The 26,342-nt window shown below is 40.7% G+C and overlaps 2 protein-coding genes across 2 annotated transcripts; one reads left to right on the top strand and one right to left on the bottom strand.

Annotated features, from left to right (window-relative positions):
• LOC137295615 (DALR anticodon-binding domain-containing protein 3-like) lies at positions 1-15,184 on the top strand. The gene is made up of 12 exons (XM_067827056.1): positions 1-230; positions 1,962-2,284; positions 3,431-3,750; positions 5,874-5,944; positions 6,887-7,071; positions 7,660-7,718; positions 7,974-8,056; positions 8,535-8,658; positions 9,079-9,137; positions 10,197-10,313; positions 11,506-11,574; positions 12,584-15,184. The coding sequence occupies exons 1-12, from the start codon at positions 42-44 to the stop codon at positions 12,701-12,703; spliced, it is 1,719 nt and encodes a 572-aa protein (XP_067683157.1). The 5' UTR covers positions 1-41; the 3' UTR covers positions 12,704-15,184.
• On the bottom strand, positions 15,109-26,242 carry LOC137297306 (uncharacterized). The gene is made up of 12 exons (XM_067829317.1): positions 26,146-26,242; positions 24,888-24,970; positions 24,002-24,154; positions 23,382-23,504; positions 22,207-22,357; positions 21,303-21,575; positions 19,896-20,930; positions 19,059-19,742; positions 18,082-18,271; positions 17,273-17,493; positions 16,965-17,077; positions 15,109-15,907 (listed from the first exon to the last, which is right to left on the bottom strand). Exons 1-12 carry the CDS (start codon positions 26,240-26,242, stop codon positions 15,686-15,688), a joined length of 3,345 nt encoding a protein of 1,114 aa, XP_067685418.1. The 3' UTR covers positions 15,109-15,685.
• Positions 26,243-26,342: the final 100 nt, after the last annotated feature.

The following is a 26,342-nucleotide window of genomic DNA, read 5'->3' as shown; positions in this document are numbered from 1 at the left end:
GAGAATTATTTCCCTTTGATATGCTTCCGGTGTAAACAAGCATGGCGCAGTCTGTCCAACATGACCAGTCGACGTCGAGAATTATTCATGTTTTGAAGGAAATTTGTTGTCAGTTTTCCACAAGCAAGGGTCTAGAATGGAACAAAATTAGTATATGCAAAAGATCACGTGATCTGATAGATGGAGAGTTTGCGATCCCCAAAGGAAGCACTCCCATAGCTGTCGAAGAGGTGTGTCTTCTCAAGACTTCTGCCAAGTTCAGTTTCAAGTGTAGGGGATACAAACAACAGCGGCAGTGGGACAGGCCTCTAATTATGTGTCACTTAGAAATTCTGTTGCCTTTTAACACATTCACTCACAAATGAACGAAAGTGTTGTCTTTTAACACATTCACTCACAAATGAACGAAAGTGATTCATCTTGCTTATTCGCAAGGCTTTCTGTTTAGAAAAAAAAACTTTTCTTATTTGAATACATTTGTATTCATATGTTTAACATTTAAAGTGTAGCTGCACATTAGATTTGTCTTAAAGACTGGATGTTTAAGTCCCACTTGGAAGATATATATTGACTGCTGTTTGAATGTGATAATAATTTTCCTACCATTCTTTGAAAATTTGTGAAAGAATGCAGAAGCATGCATGCATGTAACATGTAATACATTTAAGTTTAGGTCCATTAGTTTCACCTTGAATTGAGTATAACCCGTGATGGTCCGGGTTAGAATAGGACTTCAGCAACCCATGTTTGCCATAAAAGGTGATTACACTTGTCATAAGAGGCGACATATCAGGCTCAGGGATCAGTCAGGCTCGCTGACTTGGTTGACACGTCACTGGTTCCCAATTGCGCAGATCAATGTTCGTGCTGATGACCACTGGACTGTCTGGTCCAGACTCGATTATTTATAGACTGTTGCCACACAGCTGGAATATTGCTGAGAGCGGTGTTAAACTAAACTCACTCACTCACTCACTTGACTGAGTATGGATACAAGCTTTGTATATACAGTGGGTAATGAGTTGGAGCCATGTACTCTGACCTGCTATGATCAAGTGACTAAAAGATTAAACAATGTAATATGTTATTCTTTTTGATTAAAGGGTTGTATTGTCTTTTTATGATTTAGACATAATTTACAGTGACATCGTTTAAATATAATACATTGCTAAGACATTAAAATTTTTGAGATATTACCATGTGAATTGAAGAATATGTTGCCATTTCTTACATTACAAATCTGATGTCAGGAATTAAAGTAACAGGTGTTGGGATAAGGTAGAGTAACAAGGGAAGGGGTGCCCTCTTTGCTAAATGTATATGGCCCGGGGCTCAGTGAATGCACTCCCATCACAGGACTTGGAGATTATATCACCATTCGTTGGTTTCACATTAATTTCAGACTCGCTGTGCGCATGCGCAGAGCGTGTAAAAATATCTATTGGTCAAGTTCCGCTTTCCACTTACATTTACCGATAGTATAAACACACTCTAAAGAAAACGAAATATCAAACCAAATGCATAGTTGTATGTCTATTAGAACTTATTTTTATACCTGTATGTACAAAAGACCGGGAGTAGTGAAATAAATAGCTTGATTTATGTCAATAAGTTCTTGTATAAACACATCTCACCACCACCGTTCTTCCCGCACAACCCCTTCTCACTACTATCAAAACACACATTTCTGATTCAGCTGCAACCAAAATAAGACATCAATACCTGAAAAGCATATGTAAATCGATATATTTAGTCAGCTATGAACTGTTGTCACTCGTAAATAATTATTATCTAATCATTTTGTTTTGAGTGCATTTACACTATAGATAAGCATACGACCAAACCGGAATTTGACCAGTAAATATTTTTACTCACTCTGCTCATGCACACAGCGAATCTGACATTAATGTGAAACCAATGAATGCTTTGTTTGTTTCTGAAGGATTTGCTTTTTGTTCCAGGCACCCTCCATTCTCCTGCAGTATCTTCAGTCTCAGCTGCTCTGCCTCAGTTCTGTGGATCTACCTGTTACTTATGTAGACTCGGACAAATTCAATCATGCAAGGTTGCATGTTGATAGACCAAAGAGTTTTTCAAACATCATCAGGCAGGTTGGAAAAAGGGGAGACCGCTATGGCAATTGTTCGCACAGACCTTCCAATCCTGTGGTGCTCAACCCCTCAGATCTTCTATGTGTTAATGATGATGACTTCATAGCCACACCAGCACATGTCCGATACCTCATAGTGCTCAATCATGTCAAACACCTACTTTCTGCAAATGGGTAAGAAGTTGTAAAAACTTATATCACTAGTGTGTTATGTTATACCACTTTTCAGGATGAACTGTTCTCAGCAGGAGAACATCATGACTAGGGGTATCAGAAATGGGCATTGCATATTAAATAAATGTGCGGAATCCATCCTGTGCCTTTAATGTGATGACTGAACCTAGCCACATGGGTATGCCTTCTCTGCCAGTGGTTGCAGTAAATTACACTTCCAGTGGTTCTGGAATCTCTATAACACTAAAAATCAAAAATGATTTTTTTTTTTCATATAATACAACTGTGAGATAAGATCGGAGGACACTTATATGAGTGGTTGTCACTTGGAACCAAAGCTACTTTCAATTAACCAAAGATGTTTTGTCTTTGTCTTCGATCATAATGTGGCAGTTTGAATTTTTTATCTGAAAGAAAACCCACATGTCACTGATATCATTTGTCTGAACATGCCACTATCTGATATGGAGCTCAGCAATGAGGGCATGTATAAAATATCCATGTAGCTGCCATTGCATACATTTGAAAAGGTCTCTATGATTGTATGATGCAGAGAGTAGAGATTTTTCTCACTTTGCTCTCTCCCACAGATGATTGGTTGTTAAGGGGTTTCATTCTTGGAAATGCCGTCACATGTTCATGTAGTGAGGTATTTCACAGGACTGATAGTTCTGATATTAATTAGATGGAGAGGGATCTGCCTAATACTAGATTGCACTGGTCAAAAACTTGTCAACCAAGTCAGTGAGCCTGACCGGTCCAATCATGTTAGTCACCTCTTAAGACAAGCATGGGTTACTGAAGATACATTCAAACCCAAATCTACATGGATCTCACATGATAAAGAACCCTTAGCATTGTTTGGTATTTGTTTGTTTGTTTACTGCACAGAGCAATGTCCCAGATATATAGCGGCTGTTTGAAAATGAGTGTGTCCCAGACAATACAATGATCAATGACATGAGCATCAATCTTTGCAATTAGAATGACATGTCAACCAAGTCAGCGAGCCTGACCACCTGATCCCGTTAGTCGCCTCTTGAGACAAACATGGTTGGTGAAGACCAATTGTATCCAAGTCTTCACGGGAATGTTTTTTGCCATGTTCAAGCCCAGTGTTCACAGCCCTTAATTCCGTGTTCACAGGTACCTGACACACCAAGTTCCAGTTGCAAGGTCATCCAAACTGTGCGACATTTCAGCTTCTCTTGGACTTGATTCCTGTGAGTCAGTAACAGAAGGGTCAGAAGATGAGAATCATTGCCATGACATCTTGTCCAGACTGAGAGAGTGTCAGCACAGGGAACAATTGAGTTCATTAACTAAACAGAAAGGGAGTAGTGAAGATATTGGTGTATTAAGCGATGGACAACATGCAGTGGTCATTAACTTAAGACATTTCATGGAGGAAAACAATATAGAGGCTGGCAAGACTGGGTATGATAAGAATCTGTCTCTTGTTGATGGTGAGTCTGTTACCATGGTATATTTCACAGTGTTTAACCATATTTGTCATAATAGCACATTGTGTCTGATTATCAATATGATATGTATTTTAGAAATGCTCAGTCTTCACCTTTCCCATATCATGGTAAATGGCATATCAACTCTTTGTGTGAACTTGAAGATCTAGGTTAGAAATGGTCCTCAGCAACCCGTAAAATGTGACAAGCAGGATCAGGTGGTTTGGCTCGCTGATTTGATTGATACATGTCATTGTATCCTAATTGAACAGATTGATGCTTGTGCCATTGATCTGTGGATATTGCCTGGTCCTGACTCAGTTATTTACAGATGGCCACCACACCGCTGCAACATAGCTGAGTGCAGCATTAAACAACAAACCAACCAAATTGTTTTCAAATGTTTTAGATAATGGCATCCACCAAAATGGCTGTAAAGAGTTATCTCCCTTTACTGTAGATGGCAGATAATGGTCCTTTCATCTGAAACTGAGTCACTCCATAAGATATTCTAAGGCTGATTCTGCACCTGAATCTGCTTTAGAGAAGTCTGAATGAACCACATTGTGGGAAATGACCACTGGCCTGCTTTCCCGTGGGTAGTAAATATCCAGTTGGGCCAGTAAATCTCCACAGTTGCTGGCCCAACTTTCTTCAACCTGTTAAGTTGTAATACACTTTAATATAATGCAAGAAATTGGTGTGATGAAATGTTCATCATCTGAGTAGCTTAAAGACAAAACCCATGTCTACATGTTACTAGTTTCAGCCTAGTAACTGTTAGGCATGGCTGCCCCGACTGGCTTATGAAATTTGGATACTATTTTGCATAGTGACTGAGCAGTACTTTCCCAGTACTTTCTTTTACCTTAAACTTGCTGTTTGGCAGTGCATCAGAATATGTGGCACCAAAGATAAAATAAACATGTTACCAATATGGTGCATGCCATACAGGTTTTTACATGATCTAAAGTTGTGAGGTTGACAATGATCTAACAGTTTTTGAGTCTCTATATTGGTACAATGTGTGAAATCCATTTATGGTGTCCTGACTGGGATATTGCTGGAATATTACTAAACACAGTGTAAAACTCAACTCACTCATTTTTAAATGAATGGAGACAATCCCCTCCAATGTATTCCTTGCAAAAGTCCTATGACTGCAGTGCACATTTGTTTAGATTTTACACTTCTTCACCATTATTTTTGTTTCTAACTATTTCTCAATAGCATTTCTAACCCAATAGTTTTATCATTTTTGTAGGAAATTAAAGTGTTTGATAATATGTAAATTTGAAGTTTTTAGTGTCAGGTTTGTGTAAGTTTACCGTAGCTTTAGTGATCTTTGCCATCTCTTATGTTGTATGTTCTTGCTGCCAACATTGCTGTTGCAGTGTTAAGCAATATTCAGTCACTTACTTTCTAGCTGTGAATAGCTGCAATATTACTGATGTTTCATAAGCAAACTGTACTCATACTCAATCATTCAGCCTGTGACTTTAGCCTTGACTCCAGTTTTGTAAAAGAACACCCCAATGTAGTAGTAATCAGCAACATTCATGAAGCTGACACCAGCACATACTTTCATTAATCATAAAATTAATGAAAATAATAGATATTAAGTAAATGTTCAGACAAGAAAGACCTGTGAAGGTTCCGGGGTAGAATAGGCCTTCAGCAACCCACGCTTGCCATGAAAGGCGACTATGCTTGTCGTAACAGGTGACTAACGGGATCGAGTGGTCAGGCTCGCTGACTTGGTTGACACATTTCATCAGTTCCCGATTACGCAGATCGATTCTCATGTTGTTGATCACGGGATTGCCTCGTCCCACTCGATTATTTACAGACCTTTGCCATATAGCTGGAATATTGCTGAGTGCGGCGTAAAACTAAACTCACTCATTCACTCAGACAAGAAAACATGGTAAAATGGGAGAACTTGGTTGAGTTTGTTCACTATTGTTACAAAGATCTGGGTTTGATTCATTACGTGGGTACTATTTGTCAAGCCCATATCTCATATCTTAATACAAGCGATTCCAGCAATATTGCTGGAATATTGCTTACAGTGGCATAAAACTACACTCACTCACTCACTCACTCACTCACTACTTCTCCTGCAGTGTGTCATGAAGATGGTCCTACTGACAACGTCCTGCACATCTCTAGGCTTCAGGATTATTTATCTCAAAAGGTAAAGGTGGTGGAAGTTTTATGAAATTCCATATTTGAAGCATTAGGCACTCTGCTCAACAAGAGATGCAGATACAGATTCTATATTATTTTGATTCTGAAGTTCATCCAAGTTGACTCTATCATATAAGGCCTCTCGTCAAGCTGTCTTTCTTGGGCATGCCAAAAAACTATTCTAATTGGTTAGAATTTTGGGATGCCCCAGTTTTGGTTCCCAGTTCGCCAACACAATACCCATTCCCATTTTATCCAACAGGATGAACAACTATGGCTTGTTTCTTGTTAGGCTTTCCTGCAACAGTAAATTGACATGCTGCTATATAGCTGTACAACTAGAATACAGGTCACAACTGTGATAAATCTCTCTCACTCCTTGCTAATTTCATACCATTTAGCAACTGTGTCAAGCTATAGTTGCCATTCTTACAGTGATAACATTCCTCAAACCCTATGGGGAGTTGAGTTTATAGCTGCACTGTCAATTGGGGGATAACTGTACTGTGTTTGATGAATTATGGACGTATACTGGTGGTTATATGGCCGCAAATTTTGTTACATCGGCAACATGTAATTTAAGTCAAATTTCAATGTGTCATAATATGATAGCGTCTCGGACTGATGAATGAGAAAAGCCTGGAAAGATATAAAGGTTAGATGTCATCTCTTTAGATTAACAGTGTGCACAGGAATGCTGCTGACAGAATTAGAGGCAGGAATGGAATTCAAACCCACAAATATGTTTCTTGAACTGAAAATTGCATCACCTATTACAGCTGAGCCACACTTGATAATCTAAACCATACCTGACATTCTAAACAAACCATGATATTCCACACAAATTGTGATATTCTGTGCGTAGATGATTAAACATAACTTCTAGAATTGTCAGATAACTCAAGACAAGAGTATTTCCACGAATGACACTGACATTGTGCTGCTCCAGATGAAGTCTGCTGTGCAGATAATACACCTTGTCACTGAGAGTCGAGCCTTCACCCAACAACAGACTGATCTATTGTGGAGGATTGCAGGGGTGGACGGGTTGGTGGGACAGACCCATTTTGTTCTGGGGTCAGTTACAGGAAGGTCTGGCCAGCCATGCAGTAAAACAGCTCAGCAATTTATTCAGTGAGTTTGGTGATGAGGAAAGTTGACTGGAAAATATTTGGTCCCATGAAGGGACATTTTGAAACATTCAAACCCTATTGAACTAGCAAGAAATAAAATCGGTCTGGCCTTATAAATGAACCTTGTCATTGATATATATACTGAAAGAAACAAATAAGGGAACATCACTTCTTGAAAGTGTTCATTTATTTATTTTCATATTTCCTTCCACAGCGCTATTCAAAGCTGGTGATAAAAAACAGAAAAACATTAAAGGAATTCAAATTTACTGTGTTCCTTTATTTGTTGCTCTCAGTATAATATTTGCATTGTGTCATTTTCATCGTCAGTTTCATCACTTAAGGGATAAGTAAGTATAAGAATACTTTGTGTGAATGGATAACAGCGGTTCAGTTTTTCATATTGACAATGGACTAGGACCTAGGACTAGGTCATCAGTTGTAAGTAATGTATATAGGACATTTTCAGTGTCTTCAGTCCTGCATGGTCTTCCAGTTTTTCTTAATGCCTGTCTCACATCAGATTATTTTCTTCATTCTCAGCTGTATGTTTTCAAGCAATATTACAGTATGAACTTTACATTTTTAGGTTGAGGCTGGACCAGATGAGAGAGGCATCCATCATGAAATATGGAGATGAAGTTCAAGGTAAGACCTATTTACATAATCAACTCATTTGATTTGTTTGTTAAACATTTCACTAAATAGTTTGCTGAGGATAGATTTCCATCAGTTTTGTAGAACTTGCCAACCAATATCTTCAAATATTATTTAAGCAAGCTCCTTTGTATGTCCATGACATGTCCTTAATATGAGCATGGTTTGTCCTTGAACTCTGTGCACTGTTATATATCAGCCATCAGGCACCTCCAATTTTTTTGTTCAACCAAACTTTTTGTGCAGGAGAGGGATGGGAGACAACTCTGTCGGGAATGTCTTCAGCCAGTATTGCTTTTGAGATGTTGACTACAGCTAGCCGAAACAGTGTAAGTAACTGGTGGTGTTTATAGCGCAGCACTCAGTTTTGTCCTCCTTGTTTAACTACATGTACAGTGCAGTGTTTCTTCATCGGAATTTAACCGAAGAACAGTTAACCAAATAGCCATGGTAGTCCATGCTTTTGGTGATGATGAGGTCCTGGAACGGGATGATTTGACTGTATGTCATGGCACCTAACTCACGGAACACTGGTTATAATATCTGTCACTGTTTGCACATTTCCTCGTCCAACTGTATGCCAGACTGTTTAAAAATATCATCATTTCATGTATAAATCTACATGTAACACTGTTTTAGAATACTGGAATGTGATTATGCAGTGACTACATTAGTTCCTAGGAATTTTAGGTGTAGTATTTATATTTTTAACTGTTTTAACTGTTTATGTTTTAGTTAAAATTGTCTACAGATGATCAACAGAATCTCACGTTCCTATTGGTATATTGTGGTATATTGTCTGTGCAGGTGAAGCTGGATCTGTCCGATGAGGACCGTATGGGTGCAGAGAACCGAGCGGGAGCATTTGTCATGTACAACTGTGCCAGACTGTCTACCCTCTTTACTCATTTTGAGGAGGCTGTGAAGAAAGGTTCAGATATTTTGAAACACAATAGTTTTGAATTAACTTATCTCTATTATAGGATTTGCTAAATATATCATAGGTCTTCTGCATTTTTTAGTTAGTTGAAGAGAGCAACAAACAGCAGGAAAGGAACAAAGGCATTTTCGGCAGGTAATGTTACTCACTTGTAAGTGGGTACATTGAAAATAGTAGAAGATTTAATTTGAACATTTTAATCTAATATGTTAAATAAGTGATTCTTTTAGGAGTAACTTATATGGTAGTTTCACTGATAGTTATAGTATTATTGAGAGAAATGCATTATTTATTTTTAGGGAAGTGTGGTGTGATATAGAGCGTTTAAAGATACTTCTTTTCTCGGTTCACAATGCCAGTTATGTTTTCACTTGTCCTGCATTGCATATGTTGAAAACCCTGCTTCTTCAGGAGTCTACCCCCCACTCCCGTCCATTGAAGATGTCAATTTTGAGCATCTGAAAGAAGAGGTGAGTCATCTGAAACAGTGTCCTTGGATATCACCAAGAAACCAGACTTTCATATCACTGATGTAGTTACTTGAACATGCACAAATAGATGAATAAATGAAGTCCTCTCCTGGCCACCATTTCTTTTCAGAGACATTGCAGAGGGCCATTTGTTGCTTGGGTTTTTTTTGCTTTTCAGCTTCATATAATAGTTTCTCAGGAGCCTTTTATGATGGAGAGCTTTGCAGAAATATCACATTTTGTCAGGACAGTGCTCATTTAAGTTTGACACCTGGCAAGAAGGTTTACAATTCCCCCTTCAAGTATATAATGTGTCCCTATGACTTGTATGTTGTATTAACTGTAATCACAGTATCACAGTAATTGTGTTATCGCCTCCAGAAGCCTCCAGAAGCTTCTTGTATACCAAATGTAGCTGACGACACCTTATTAAAAGGCTAGTATTACATAAATATAAATGTAAAGTTAAGCAGAGAATGCTGATTAGAAATAATTTTCGCAAACATTTGCATCAGACTTCATGTTGCAAGAATAAAAACATACGATAATATAGATATACGATTCACTCTATACAGGTAAGTCAACAACATAAAAACAATACAGGTATCATTGCTCAGTCATGTGTCACTGCTTGGCTAATCTGGAATAACACAGCTGAATCACATTTTATTTTCATTGCTCTAACACCCAATTAAAATGGATTAGTTTTGAAATCAATTACATTTAATGGAAACAGTAACAAAAGTACATACCAAATGTAGAAAATATTCCTTGATTTGTTTCAGTATCTAATGTACGTGCAGTGTAAGAAATCTGATCTTGTACCTATTGTTAACTTTTTTGAGCATGTTGTCTTGCAGTTTTACCTGTGGCTTTGAACATGTCATTTTTTTATGTGATTGAGTGATCCAAATTCATGTTTCTTCCACTCATAGTTTTAACATGTATTCATTCAATGGAATTAATTAACCAACGATATGAGATTCATGCATTTTCCCTGTTATTACCACTGAACCATTGGCTTGTATAACAGTGTGTACATGACTATGTTTTCTCCAGGAGGAATGGGAGCTGTTGTTTAACTACATCTACCCGTATCCAGATGTCGTGGAACAGTGTGTGGAGAAACTGGTGCCCTCTACTGGAGACATACAGGCTCGCATACATACACACAAGGTACACGACTTCCTTGTACAACAACCTGAGACAACATAGAATAAGACATGTTCACTACATAAGCATGGTACATTTACCTTGTCTGAGACCCTTGAAGGTCCCGGGGTAGAATAGGCCTTCAGCAACCCATGCTTGCCATAAAAGGCGACTCAGCTTGTCGTAAGAGGTGACTAACGGGATTGGGTGGTCAGGCTCGCTGATTTGGTTGACACATGTCATCAGTTCCCACTTGCGCAGAGCGCTGCTCATGCTGTTGATCACTGGATTGTCTGGTCCAGACTTGATTATTTACAGACCGCCGCCATATAGCTGGAATATTGCTGAGAGCGGCGTAAAACTAAACTCACTCACTCACCTTGTCTGATCATGTGGAATTAAATATTCTACTCTACTCCTTACATCCATGAATATCCGGATTAGAATTGGTCTTCAGCAACCTACGCTGCTATATTGTTGTAAAAAGTGACTAACCAAATTGGGTGGTCAGGCTCACTAACTTGGTTGACACATGTCACTGTATCCCAGTTGTGTAGATCAATGCTCATGCTGTTGATCACTGGATGATTTGGTGCAGACTCTATTATTTCCAGATTGCTGTTGCATAGCTTAATGTTGCTTAGTGAAGCATTAAGCAAGAAACAAGAGACATGCTACACACCTTAAGGACCACCATCTGCAACGTTTAGCTTAGAACCAGATTTGGGTTGGGATTTGGCCGCAGATATCAACCTGCTTCATTTTGGTATTGTAACCAAATATGTTGTATGCGTGTTGTTAAAGTGCTGAACTGATGTCCGTTATTTTTTTTAAAAATGGCATATGATATTTTTTAGTGGTCATGTAATATTTTTTAGCATTGAATTGTTTTTACGGAAGAGTTGGGTTTGTTTCTCTGTTGCTAAAGGCAACCTTTTATCATTACGACATGAACCTTTGCACATTTACAGGGCAATTCTTCACTGAAATGTCAGAATGTTCACAATGTCAGCATAGAATGTTTGAGTGAATATTGGCATTCTTTACTTTTCCTTCAATCATGGAAGAACAAGTTGTGTCAGTTGGATTGGCGGAGAGAGAAATTCTCAGATGGTAGTTTTTAGTTCTCATTTTGATATCATGCTTCAACTGACAGGACGTCAGAATCTTTGAGGTGATATCTCTCCTCACAAAATTAGTTTGGATATTGTTGCAGATCAGCAACTTCCTCATCAACTTCAGCAGGTGCTTGAGCTCCTACTACAGCAGAGTGCACATCCTCGGGGTGAGTTGTCATCACCAGAAACCGAAAACCTGCTCTAGAACCCTTCAGAGATTCTGTACCCTCTAACTTCCACCAGTACCTCCCTAAGCCCTACCAAAGAACCCTATCAGAAATTCTGTTTACAGTACCCCAGAACCTCTATCAGAACCCCATCAGAAATTTCTTGATGCCCTGCCCAAGAACCATATCAGAACTTTTTGTATGCCCTACCCCAGAATCCACATTGAAAGTTCAGTATTCTCGACATTAAAACCCAGAACCCATACTGAATGTTTGTATGCCCTACTAAGGGAATCAGAAAGTGTATCCCTGTATGCTCCCCAGAACTGCCAAATCCAATGTAAATGAAAATATTGTCAAAATATTCCTTTGTGTTTCCCAGAACCTCTTTTATGACTTCCCAAAGTCTCACATCAGATGTTTTTCACATCCTTCCCCTACAACCTCCTTAAGAAATCTTTGTGATCATGAAAAAAAAAAATTGTCACAATCTTCCTGTATCCTTCCCAAAGCGTCCATTACGATTTCCCAATACCAATAATAGAAGTTTACTCCACCCTTCCCCTACAACCTCCACTAGAAATCCATTGTCCTTGAGAACATTGTCAGGACCTTCCTTCATCCTTTCCAGAACCTCCATTGCGATTTCCAAATACCCTGCATCAAAAGTTGTCTGTTTCTATTGAACTTTTCTGTCTGTAGAGTTTCGGTATACCCATCCCCAGTTTTCATTTGCTAAGATCAAAATTTTGTGATCGAACCCAATCACTTAATGGTCCCCATTTTAATCAGGTCAACAATATTGACAAAGTGGCATCTCCCCAAATCCACCATCGAGGTGATCTCAAATTTTTATGCACCAAGGGATTGCGTCAGAGTGTAAAATCTGGTATCACCGACACTGAGAAGTTCACTAACTATTCAAACAGTCATTACGAGGTGCATGATCCAGTCATTATACATGTTGTACCTCCTGATTACCTTGACCACTTTCTGATTGCGTTCCCAGGATGGCAGGCCACACCTACTGCCGCTGATGTACGCACGGCTTCACCTGATGAGGGCTGCACACCAAGTGATGAAGAACGGTGTGAACCTGATGGGAATACAGCCTTTCTCACAGCTATAACAACAATGTTAATATCACTGATATGCCAGCTGTAAGATCACACAGTCTATGTAAAGTTAGCCCCAGTGTAATTTGTTACTCTTGTACACCGGGTTTAACAAAACCTAGTCGGAGGTCCCATCAGGTAACCTTTGAGATTGACCAATCAGAGCACAGCTTACCAAATCGTGAAAGTGGACATTCATACATACCTTTTGAACTTTTACCCACGCAAACGTTTGCAGCCAAATGATAAAGAATGCTATTTCCCCAACGATCGCTTCCAAGTGATGCACATGGAGCACGCCATAACGTGAATAAACAGTCACTGAAAACAGCATTTTTCTCAATATTTAAGGATGTCAGCTTGCGAAAATATTAGCTAATGGTAATCATGTCAACAGAAACCAACAAGCGCATATACTGCAGGTAAAATATCAGTGTTTTATACGGTTTTTCGTTTGTTGAGAGACCATTGTCATTGACTGCGGTATTTTGAAAGTCCCACCAAAACTTAAACAGTTGTCTGATTGGTTAAATCCATTTAGCCATCTCGCATTTGACTGGATGGTCATAGGTCGTTCAAAGGTTACCTGCATGACCTCCTACTAGGTTTTCTTAGACCCAGTGTAGTTGTGTAACGAATAACACTACGTCTAAGTTTACTTAGACTGATGATCACACAAACTGATTCCCCTGAGAGAATGTTGTTCCAAGAAGTGACAAACAGAATTAATAGTCAAACGCGCTATTATCCACCGAGTGACGTCATACAGCTTGAATAATGCTGTTTGCGGTGTTAAACAAAAAACGTGTTGTTAACACTACAAAGTTAAGATATCTATGGGCTGATACTACATACTGGAAACAGAATACTTTCTTTTGTCTGGCATTTTAGGTTAGGATGCGGTACCATCCAAAGCCATGGCAATTACTTTTGTCAGGTATTAAAACATATTAAATGTTGATAACTTTCTTACTTACGAATTACTAAAATTCTATATATCAACCATCTAAATGGTAACTTTAAGATGTCTGCAGTCCGGTACATAAGAAATCACTCACCTGGAAGTGTGTTGCTGACTGGTTTCAAGTTTCTAGATGTACAAGGAGATGGTTGGCTCTTGGTGCCATATAATTCTGACAGTTGGAATGGAGGCAGAATAGTAATAATTCCGATCTTAATACAGAAATGAAGATGGAAATTTGTCCCTTTAACAGGACAACTTACACTCAGTAAACGTTTATAACTAATTCTTAAGCAAAATGATACATATAATACACTAGGTTTTGGGGGTCCAGACCACTTGCTGTTTACTTTATTTGAACTGTGTAAAAGAACATTTGTTGAACTAAATCTGGTGGTAGCTTCGAGTCTGTTGTAACTGTGGTTTACCGTGTAGTGTTATGTGAAACCCCTGGCGGCAGAGCTTCTGACAACAGAGTGGAAGGTTTCCTTGGTGTGGTGCCAAACGACAGTACATGCTGTTCGCTTGCCAGATGTTACTAGTGAAGATCTGGTCTAGAATTGGACATCAGTAACCCATGGCATTAAACAACAAACACGGACAGACTACACACCCTAAGGACTACCGGTATTTGGCTGAGAACTAGATAGGAAGGAGGATACCTATATCGCACTGCACTCCTCACCACAAAGTGGCATGCTCAAAGTGTGCTCAAAAACAGCACAACATTATTACCCTGCATTAACCAAGCTGCAAGTTAGGTGCTAGAAGGTGCTAGTGACATGACTTATCCCACTGGGTACCCTATTTCTGCTGGGTGAACAGGGGCAGTTTTGAGCAAACTCATTTGCCTAAAGTGAGAGCACATGTATCACATGTGTTTCGTTTTGAGTCAGGACAGAAGTCCTGGAAACGCTTAGGAGTCAAGCTGCCAAACATGGCAAGCGGCCAAAGACTCCCTGCACTTGACCTTGCTTACCTTCAACTTCAGGAGCACACACCACAAGGGACTTGAGTTTGGATTTGGGCAAGGATATTGAAGTGGCTGGAATATTGCTGTGTGTCGCATAAACCTAAACTTACTCACTCACTCACTCAGAGAGACAAAAAAACACACATATCCATGGAATCACACATAACAAGCAGCACACTCACCCAAACATAAACACATAGACACACAAAACACATGCACAAACATGCATAAATTTATAGATCATATCCAGGAAGCAAGTTTGTAGACTAATTCTAGTCTCACAAAACAAATATTTCTGATGATAACACACTAGTCCAACTGAAAATGAGTCACAGTATGAATCTGGGATAAATCTTTCTTCATCTCTGTCATTCCAATAAAGGCGGGGCTGAAAACATGCTTCATGTACCACCATGAGACAGACTAACAAAATTGTTTCTTTCAATTCTTGAAGGTGTAGTTGATATCAAATAGAAAATGACACATTTTTTATCATTTATTTGGATCCATTTTATTCCATGTTATCAGTGTTGTATTGTGAACCCGCAGTAAACTCACTAAACCCAGTGTACCTGCAGTACGAGGTGTCATGGTGTCCCAAGTAGGAATCCAGTATACAAATATTTCAGACAGTATCAATGCCCTTTCACACCTAGGAATATAATTTGTCCACTAAAAGTATGTCAAATCCAGTTATAATATTATGATTAAGAAACTGTGTATTTCATTTCCATATTTGACTTACTTACATGTTCTTCAATAATTCTATCCTGCCATTACAAATATTTCATGCAATAGGAATCGCATTTATCACATCTTGAACAACTTGCCACCCATTTCTCTGAGAAATGAAACACGTGTTTGAACATACAAAAATCTTTTACAAAACCTTCACACCCAAAATAATTCAAAAGTATTAAAATTATATCCAATACATTCAATTAGATTATTGTTTGTAGACATGATTAATTATGTATTGAACAAACCTAAAAATACAATCATGACTTCGGAATTCCCCATTATCCAAAAAGGGGGAAAAAACATCAACAACCACTGGCAAAGCTAGGTTGTAGTCCCGCCCATGTGATTGTTGCGCGACCTGTAGGTGTGCGGCAATGTGTAGACAGAGAAGGTGAAGGCCGGGGTGAAGGACAGCGACGAGATGCTACGGTCCACTTGGGGACGGTTTAGCTTCCGCTTGTGCAGAAAACTCCCAGTGACGAAGTTGCTGGCGAAGAAGTTGGTCATTTGATGAGCTCGGTGAGATGTTGACTTCTTCCGATGCTGAAGAAATAATATGAAAAACAACCTTTTACCATCTGGGATGTTTCAAAACAAACATAGATGTTGAGACAGATGACTGACAGATGACTGAGACAGTTGTATTATTAATACTACTTTGTGGGTTTATATTGTTCAGCAGAACCACAAATCATCATTGTCGTCGTCTTCGTCAACATCATCATCCCATGTATAATGCATAGTGCTCAAGGTTCTATTTTCTTAGTGAATGCGGGGAGGTGGGTCAGCCTAATGGCCAAAACATATGCTGGTCACTATGAAGACCCGGGTTCGAATTCCCACATGGTTACATTGTGTGAAGCCCATTTCTGGTATCCCCCATCGAGATATGGCAAGAATATTGATTAAACAATTCTCAATCTGTCCTAGTGAATGCACATTATTATAGTGTTGCACTACTATAAGTGAGTGAGTGAATTAGGATTTAACGTCACATCGGCAATATTTCAGCCATATCGTGACGAGAACAGCACTATTATTACCGGGTACGACTCTTTGACCAATACCCATTACGCTTTGTGGTGCCTTGAACAACGGGGAACCCGTTGAAATTTATCTTGGGTACCCATCAACCTTTGGTGGTTCTAAAGAGCATCTAAATGGACGTGGTCGACATCCTTATTGACTGATTCCATGGTATTAAAAACATTCAAGTCGATTATTTACAGAGCCCCTGAACTGTGCATCATCAAACACCCATGAAGATCCGGGATTAGAACTAATCTTCAGCAACCCGTAATTGTCGTACGAGGCGGGATCGGGTGGTGAGGCTTCTGACTTTGTTGACACGTCATCGTATTCCAGCTGCGTAGATCGATGCTCATGATGTTGATCAGTGGATGGTCTGATCCAGACTTCATTATTAACAGACCGCACAGATTGAATATTGCGGAGTGCATCAAAGCATCAAAGCCACGGACATCATTGACCAACACAATGACACGTAAACAGACGTAATAGAAAAATGTGATGCTAGCTTGTGCCAGACACAAGGTTCAAACACATAGTCCAATTAAGCCATCACATTCACAAGACTTACTGTCCTCTGGGAGTCAGAGTCACTGTCTGGGAGTGTTGCGAGAAGGTCCTTCAGGGTGAAGGTTGGGTTCTCCTCTGTGTCACTCTCCCTTTCTGTCACGTGACCCGATGAATCTGTAGCATGGAACAACTACCATCAGGAGATCAAGTGATGCATATCATTAGAATATCGCTGGTCCCTTCCAGAATGAAAATAACATTTTTTAAAATTGAGTAATCTCAACATCTGTAGCCGCCAATAAAGGCGAGAGAAACAGTTATTTCAAATCACTACTGGATGAAGGGACAAGTTGACTGAATCTAGGATGCTTCCATTACACAACATACGTCTATCCACAGATTTCTTGTGCGTGGATCCTTGTTTCTTGTGACCTTGGACGACCGTGCAGAATTTCTCCCCACAAGAGGCTTTGGTGTGCCTGGGGATAGCTGACTTGTGTTTGCTCATGGTAACCTGTGGACGGGAGATGGGGCTCTGTCTGGGTGAGGATAACACATACTTCTCGGCCGACAGTTTCAGATCCTTGTTGCTGGGGAAAGAAAATGAGCGAGTCAGCTCTGGAAAAAGATGTAATAGACCACAAATATATCGTGCATGCTTTACGTAAGAGCTTCTGAAAAAGACCGGGTGTTTTGTACTGTGTTTACGAGTATCCGAGTGCTACAAGCTTACTCTACCAACCATGTATTGACTTGTCTATCAATATATTATTGCGACTTACGGCATAGACTGATGCATCTGACGCATCCCTAACGCCCTCACTCACTTGACACTTGCTTCGTTTACTTAAACATGGGTTCACGATGGCTTAAAACTTTGAAACTGGGCTATATCCAATATGCTTTTCCTGAGGGACGACAGCCAGAATGGATGCTGATGATAGAGGACTCTGTTCTTACTGGTTGCCGTGATACTGACCCCTTATCCACAGGCTCACTCTCATGAAAGTAACATTGAAATGTTAGGTTTCCAGTGAAAACGTTTTCTTTATGCATGAAACGTTCCAACCATCAGCTCCCGAAACACTAATTATTCATGAAATGCCTAAAAAATCTAAGAATGTTTCACATCATGCATATGGCGACGCAACTGCTCGCTGAAATCAGAAGAAGCCTACCTGGTTTGCTGTAGTATGCCCCTCTTTATCCAGCCAAGCCGCCGCTGCATCTTGCTGAGACAAGATGTGTTGCTAGGGATATGTGACATCCTGTCGGCACTACGGGCCAAATCCTCTCTGTGGGTCCTCAGCAGGGGCAGTCGACCTCCTGCGCGGGGCAGAGCCTGAATGACATCTGTCTTGCTCATCTCTGGAAACAAGCAACATTCAGTCTCGGTGGAAAAACAATGTATTCTTGACAGGTGAGATATAGCTGTTGATCCTTTCAAAACGGACATTTGTCCAACGCTGAGTTACTTTTGTTATTAGAAATAATTGGTTTTACTTGCGAGTACTAGATAGTAGAGGTTAAAGCATTTCGCCAAAATGCACGATTCCATTCCCTAATTGGATACGTATAAGACGTTCAATCACGCTGTTTGTGCCATGGAAAAGTATAAAACCAGAAACGGAACATATGCGCATGTTACTCAGCTTCGTCCGTTTTTCGATACTGCTGTCCAATTTTATACATAATGCGAAAATAATAGCTGAGAGTAAAACACCAACCCAGTGTGCAACGTTCTAGCCATGTGTCGGCTTTGTCTGGTAAAAACAGCCCAGTGATTGATTTATGAGCAACGATTAATTCTTCGGGGCACGACACCACTGCAATTTTACAACAATTTAACGGCGGTCTGTAAATAACCAAGCCTGGATCACACAAGCCAGTGATTGATACAATGTGAATCTATCTTCGCAGCTGGGATACGATGATATGAGTCAGCTAAGTCAGCAAGCCTGACCACCTGATCTCGTTAGTAGCCTCTTACGACATGTCTGGTTACTGGAGACCAATTCTACCAGCATCAGGTTACGTTGCCTGAAGCACGTAACCAATGGGGTAATAACATGTACACGTGAGCTGTTTATGACGTATGTAAACAAAGATGAATACTGTAGGGCTACATTCCGAAGCTATTATGTAATTATCATACCCTTTTCCAAGGTCGGTCCTCTGAGACTCAGGGACAGCAGACTCTTCTGTGTACGAGGGTAGTTTTTGGATGGGATGGACGCTACCCTGCTTCGTGCCCTGGCCTGCTCGATAATAGGTTCTGGACGTCTGTATTCCGTCTCCGGACTGCTAGGCTCCTTGGTGGGAGATAGACTCAGGTCTTCCACATCCACAAAGGTCACAGGTGTGGGGATGATGAAACTCTCCCTTAAACGGGGTTCGAGTCCATGCGATCCACTGGACCGAGAGGTCAAGCTGCTCTTGCTGGAATCAGTACATGCTTCTGTACTGTCCGGAAACTGAGTCTCATCTGCTGACGTCCAGTCGGACTGGTCAACAACAGGATCAGCCCTGATCTGGACTTTCGTGTCCAATACTTCCTGAGGGTGGATGTCATCTGTGCATTTCTGTGTAGTATTTCTCTGCCGAAATCTAGCTCCGGCCCTTCTGTAGTGCCTTCCTTTCTTCAACTCTCTACCACTAGTCTCTTCCTCTGGAATCGCTGTGCTCTCGTTTGAGGTGCTTGTGGACGTCTTGCTGCCGAAGGTGTGGACTTTAACAGCAACTCTTTTCCGTTTCTTTGGTTTCCGTCTCTTCCATCTGTTGTAACGCTTGTCCACGATAGGTGCATAGCAGAAGTATTTACCCAGTGGTTTCGGGAGTTCTGAAACATAAGGCATGACAGTTTTGGAATGCATTTTAACATTGTCAGTACTGACAACGTAGTTTGGGAAGTTCAACTATATAATTTATTTATAAATTTGCTCGTGACACTAACTGTCACAATACGCACATGAACAGACATGAGCATACATACCAGGATATGGCTGTTCAGTATATTTGCTGTTCATTTCTTGGCGCATTTTCAGGAGAAACTGGGAATGTGGATTTTGCAACATCTTATCGGGGTCCTCGTCTTCCTCTTCCCCATCATCATCTTCTTCCTCTTCCTCTTCATTGTACAGCTCAGGCTGTAGCTCTTGATGGAGATCTGATAACCCCAACATCCGAGTGTTATCCAGATACCTTGCACCTGCTGCAGTCGATTCATCATCAAATGTATCGTGCATCTCAGTCACACTATGCTGCCAATGGTGATGAGGAAGGAAACAGTCTTCCTCGAAATTTGCCTGGGGGTTAATGGGGCTGGCGAAAAGATTCTGTTGTCCTTGTGTTGATTTCTTTCTTCTGACCTGTAAAGTCGGGCATCTTTCTACTGCAGACGTGTTACAGTCGGTCTGGCTAAATGTCCCCTGTTTAGGTCCTACATTCCAGTTACTTCCAGATGGTTCAAAGCATTCTACAAAAGCATCATGATCGCATGGGGTTGCCTTTTCATATTCCTCACTGACAACAGATGATCTACTGAAGCACCAAGAAGGCGTCATGCTGACCAGACCTAAGCACCTCTGATCCTGGTCCTCAAGGTAATCCTCAGGCTCTTTCTCCTGCTCACGCATCTCCTCCTTGTCCAGCCTCTGGCTCCAGTGTTTCTCCTGTGTGGGTTTTAAGGAATAATCCACATGGACTGCATGCATCCCATCAGTTTCCTCATGATAATTCTCCTCGTCGTCATTATTCTCCTCATGCAGCTCCAAATAGACATCCTCTGGTGTTTCACAATGTATCCTCATCCTGATCTCAAAGGCTGATGATCTTCCTCTGGACAGTCCTTCTCTCGAGTACACAGACAGCCTGGAGGTCTTGTCACATTGGGATACCGTGGATGTGGTTTCACGGACTCCGCTCTCAGACAGTCGGCTGTTCTGCCTTGACATCACCTCGTCCCTGACATCAGCACTGTGGCACCATACGTCACCGTATGCCATGGCGTTTGGTCCAAGATGTGTTTCTGTTAATATGTAAGAAGTCTTACTGTCCGACTATTACCAATATGTAACTTTTTTACACAAGAGTACTCCTTTTCATAAAAAAATGGAAAATGTGAAAAAATCTCTACTCTAATGTCCCCATTATATAATCATAATTTATGTGATTAGGCAAATATTTTCTGTCCGATTATTATCATGATTCAAAATATTTACACAAGCACACACCATTTTTGAAACAATGGAAAACGGGGGAAAATATTTTGCTGTTCCCATTGTGTAAAATATACTTCAAATGATTGGGGAATCATATTCTTAATGAAGAGATATAGCGAAAATATAATTATCCAGTCATATAGATTTGTGAATTAGTGCAATATCTTGCTTTCCATTACCCGATTTATATGCCCTGCACGGGGTTGGTTGATCCTTCTCGCCCATCTTAGATTGGCACGACTCCTTTCCGCAGAAACCCTCGAGGTCTTCCCTGGTCAGCTGACCATTGAGGATTGAAATGCACCTGCTGTTGTCGCCTCTCCATGGCCCGGACACGGTATCTGGCGTCTGGGTCATGGGGCGGGTGTCTGGCGTCTTTACCTGGACTTCCGGCTCGGGCTCCAGGTACTGGTTGCTCCAGTACCGAGGGAACAACGCCCAGGAAATGTTACCTGGTGAAAGATAAGACAACGTGAAGGCCTCTGTCCATTGAAGGGTACAAATTACCTCATATTCAATCCACTCGGCACAGTCATTGCAGAGCATAATTTGCGCTCGTCATGAGCTATGTTGTAGAACATTAAACACAAGTGAAGCCTAATTGTACAGTAACTGGTGGGTATCCCCTTACCTTCCCTTATAATCACTGAATTGTTGAAAAAGATGGGATTTAATGTGCATCCTTGAAAAAGTCCACAAAAAGAAGTTAGATGGGTTGAAATATGGGTTGTTACTTTCTGTTGCTAACGTTTGAGATAACTGCTAACATTTGACCGTAAACTGTATTCGAATACTGGTCAAAGCTTCTAAAATCCTAAACATACATGTTCAGTCCACAAGCTTACAGCAACACGTTCATGAATATTCATCTGAAAGTAAAACTTTCCAAAGAATATATTCTCAGGGGCTCCTTTCACGAAGCAACTTTTACTAAGGTTAACCTTAACTCCCATCCTTTAACATTGTAATAAGGTTAACTTAGTGACTTACGATCACCTTACTGCTTCGCGAGAGGGGCCCCTGATCTCTTTTTGAGACTGTAAAGAGTCTTTAGAATGTCTTGTCCTTTGGCCTCGAAGTTACCTTTGGAGTATCGATTATCATTCCTTGTCTTCCGGAGCCGGGAAGAGATAAGTATCGACTTCAGCCACTGATGGTTGTCGTGAACCGACATCCGGTGCTCGCATCGGAAACAGTCGAAAGACGTGTGCACTACTCGGCCAGGTTTGTAGTCCTGAATAACAGATCCGACGTGCTTTTCATGGTCATTGTTATTCATTGCACCTGTCGTAACGCTATAGTTTACCATAGCCTTTCCAATTTCACTTTGTGGCTCGGGACCCAGGTTTATTATATTGGGAATGGCCCGGGAAAGCGATATTTCAATTTATATTGGTAGAATACAGTGAGGCTTTAATGGCCATGGGTTTAGTTCAGTGATTTTTAACTGGGGTTTTCCAGGCACTGAGTAAGAACAACAGAATTTAAATGTAGTGTTGTATTGAACCGTTCCACAAATGAAAATGTATGAATACTATATGTATGATAATATGATACAACATATGTTTGAACTGCTATATTTTATACATGAAAAATCAAATCATGTTCATTGTCACTGTAAGTGCAGCGTCCGTGTAATAAACCTCTCCAGTCTGGTTGTAGATGAGATCATTCTTCAAGTGCGTTCCTTCCACGACTCCTTAAGTGTCCAACGCTTAAATTATCACATTGTCGTCCCGAATACTTTGGCTATGCAATGCACCGTGGCTATAATGCCCCGGGTTAAAATGCCACTCTGGATATAATGCCACTTGTCAATGTTTTTTGGAACATCCCCCCCCCCCCCCACCGGTTATAACGCCAATTGTACACGCTGTACGTTGCACATGTATACATACCTTAACTGACATGACTCAAATTAATTCACCAAACTCATCAATGTTTTAAGTAGTCATGTAATCGCAGACAGGATAACACATGTGACGATACACTTCCTGTCATCTTCAACAAGAAGTCACCTGCAGCCCTCAGACGCTGGGATTATCCAGTCATTCAAGGCTCGTTACGAGGAGAATTCAGCTCAGTTACCTTGTTGATTGCACGGTTATGACCCGGGAAAGCGAAATCTGGTCCTCTGACTCTCCTACCTGGTTATAATGCCACTCTGGATATAGTGCAATATTTTCATATTGACAAACAGAGGCATTATAACCAGGGTATACTGTACATACAATTTTCAGAAAGTCAACAATCCCTACCTTGCCACTTGCGCAGGGAGGTTCGGTAGGGAAGGGCAGACCAAAGCCCCCCACATTCAGAGGCTTGACTGGCAGGGGTGTAAGGTTGTGGTTGTGGCGCCGGGATGTCTTCTTGATACGGCTCTGCAGCATTGCGGACCTCGTCTTTGAGGGAAGGTGCAATTCAGGAAGGCGGACCTGCGACGGAAAGTGTCATAAAGGCGACTGTAGCACACAAACAAAACTGGCTAGATGGTTATGTGTTTGTTTGTCGTTTAACGCCGAACCCAGTGAAATGGCGGTGGTCTGTAAAATATTCGAGTCTGGACAAGACAATCCAGTGATCAACATAGTGAGCATCGATCTACGCAATTTGGATACGATGACGTGTCAACCAGGTCAACGATCCTGACCGATTCCGTTACTCGCTTCTTACGACAAGGATGGGTACACTGAAAATCAATTGTAATCCAGATCTTCACGGTTTCTAGGTGAACAGTGACACTATGACTTGAAGCAAGAAAACCAGTGATGTCGATAACAGAACATAACATGTTCGAAATTTGAAGTTCGATTTTTAACGAATGCCATCAGGCAGCTGTTTTAACAAAAGCAAAGGCAGTGAGAAGTGTTTTACTCACGTTATGACAGCCGGTGATATTGCTGTCGCTAGTGGCTGGGTTCCTGCCGGTGACGCTGAGGGAGTGCATGGGGTCATCCCCCTCCCACTCACTTTCAGTAACTGATCCCCAATCACAGGACTCAAAATTGTCACGGGATATAGTCATCGGGACCTGAGGATTGTCATCAATCCATCTTAAATATTGAGAACAGTAACGCGTGTATTTAGTGAGTGAGTGACATTATCAGCGGACTACTGAGTGAGTGAGTGAGTGAGTGAGTTTGATTTCACGCCATCAGTAGCAATATTCCAGCAATAACATGACACGAGATATGGGTGTCTCAGTATTTTGTGAGAAAGAATTTACAAATGCCAGTGACACATTGCCACGTTATCGTAACATCGATAAAACATGATCCAGTCTTCTCTTCACGTTTTGCAAAATTCTAAATATGCATATAAAAAGTGCTGAAATATTTTGACAGGCTCAGTTTTACAGTCTCTTTTGAAATATACGTATGTGGGTAAGTGGTCACTGTCTACGCCTTGTTACATGAACAATTCACGCTTCTGTTTTACGAGCAAATCTACTCAAATATACATCGATTAGAAACGTTGTTTTAATCGGAAATATTCTTGGCCCCACTAGTAATGGCAAACCCCCCACCTTTTATTGGCCACGTCTCATGGATGGCAACCAAGATAAAGGCAGTACAGGATTTTGTCTTTTTGGCCCCGAAATATATCCACAAAACCGATTTCAGCATCACCAGATGCATGGAGTTATGTCCCATTGAATATGCAGTATCCGCCCTGGAATTCACTCTATACCAATCAATGGAAAGATATCGATGCTTGTTGGAGTGAAATGCAATTATTACGAAATCGGTTCAGCTTTTATTTACCTCTTCCAACCGTGCTGTTGGCGCAGGGATACTTTCCTGAAGGAGACACTGAGGGCGCCAATTCCTCTGGAGAATGCTGGTGCCTTGAAGGTTAGTAGATAGGCTCAGAGGCTTTTCTCGACCTCCGGGGTAACACAGGCTCGGCTTTCGAATCGTGAATCCCTTTCGAAAAGGTTTAGATGTGATTGTGTATGCCTCCACATATGCATATATATTCTATATGCTATAATTTCTAGTCACATGGTATTAAATGGTAGCAGTTGAAAACATTGTCGTCGTGGTGTGCGTAGTAGTTGTTACAGAGTATTGAATACTAGCAGTAGAAGTCGTGGTAGTACTTAACATTAGCGACACTGATATATGTACAGAGGATTTTAGGACACAGAGAAATATGAAACTCTCACTAGAATCTAAACAAAATGGACAAGTAATTGTGTGTTCAGCATAAGGTATCAAAACAGTTTGAGCGAAGCATAGATAAAATATGGTCATGTCTTTTTCGGTGGAATTATTTGCTTCATTTAGGCGAGTTTATTTTTTCAAAGATAAAGCTTTTGGGTCATAAAAAAGAGCCAGGTTCCATTACTTTCAGTAGTCTAGGACGAATCTTTTCTGGGTTGTGAGTGTATATCCGCTTAAGTATGAACATTCTAGAAACCCATGGGGTAATGACATTTGACATGTTTAAATTGTCAGGTAAAACGGGTGGGTGAACTTGAAAACTGAAAAAAAAGTTTTGTTCAACAGCTGAACGTGTTTTGATATATATGTCTATATGTGGAAAAGACCAAAGAAGAACCTAAAGTGAAGTATTGTTTCACACAATAAAACTGCATTCTAAATACAGCTAGTAAGAAATAGGTCCAGTTAGTATTTGAGCTAATTTTACAATGCGATTTGGCATGTTTCTGTCAAACCTTTCACATCCTTCTGTCGTTGCTTCAGGTATCCGCCATAGTTCCAAAACATATAATGACAGGAGCTAAGTCGTGTATTTAGTAGTGCAGTACGCGAATCGATATGATTTTACGCCGCCTTTAGCAATATTCCAGGAGTATCTGGGCGATGGTCTCTCGGTATAGGCAATCGATCCCGGGCTGTATAGGTAACGAATGGACCATTACCATCTGGGAATGAATTGGAATATCGTATATTCTTACCGTATGTGTTGATAATTGCTTCCAGCCTAGTCCACGTATTTGAATATTTTGAAAACAACTAGGGTAAATCATTTTTCTTTCTTAGTATTACTTCATACCTTGGATACCCTGGTCCTGGCGTACACTGGTGTCCGGTGTGTCCCCATGCTCCGAGGGGACGGGGCCTCCTCCATCACAGAGACGGGGGTGGGGCATGCTGCCCTCATGTTCTTGGTGTGTGACGAGCGGTCAAGGAGGAAACATTGTCAGCAACCTGAAGTTTTTAGTTCAGGCAAAATTACAACCTCCTCCACCC

The sequence above is a fragment of the Haliotis asinina genome, chromosome 9 (assembly GCF_037392515.1).
Source record: "Haliotis asinina isolate JCU_RB_2024 chromosome 9, JCU_Hal_asi_v2, whole genome shotgun sequence".
NCBI classification, from domain to species: Eukaryota; Metazoa; Mollusca; class Gastropoda; order Lepetellida; family Haliotidae; genus Haliotis; species Haliotis asinina.
Note: the sequence above shows the minus strand (reverse complement) of the source record. Positions and strands in the feature narration are given on the sequence as shown.

Bases quoted from the DNA above. Each gene is read 5' to 3' on its own strand.
- LOC137295615 (XM_067827056.1), top strand. From the start codon at position 42: ATGGCGCAGTCTGTCCAACATGACCAGTCGACGTCGAGAATTATTCAT. The intron at 8,659-9,078 runs GTTCAGATATTT...CTGCTTCTTCAG, and splicing joins TGAGGAGGCTGTGAAGAAAG to GAGTCTACCCCCCACTCCCG. The intron at 11,575-12,583 runs GTGAGTTGTCAT...TTGCGTTCCCAG, and splicing joins GCAGAGTGCACATCCTCGGG to GATGGCAGGCCACACCTACT.
- LOC137297306 (XM_067829317.1), bottom strand. From the start codon at position 26,242: ATGCCCCACCCCCGTCTCTGTGATGGAGGAGGCCCCGTCCCCTCGGAG. The intron at 24,155-24,887 runs GTAAATAAAAGC...GACAATCCTCAG, and splicing joins CAACAGCACGGTTGGAAGAG to GTCCCGATGACTATATCCCG. The intron at 18,272-19,058 runs GTATGATAATTA...GCTTGTTTCCAG, and splicing joins AGGACCGACCTTGGAAAAGG to AGATGAGCAAGACAGATGTC.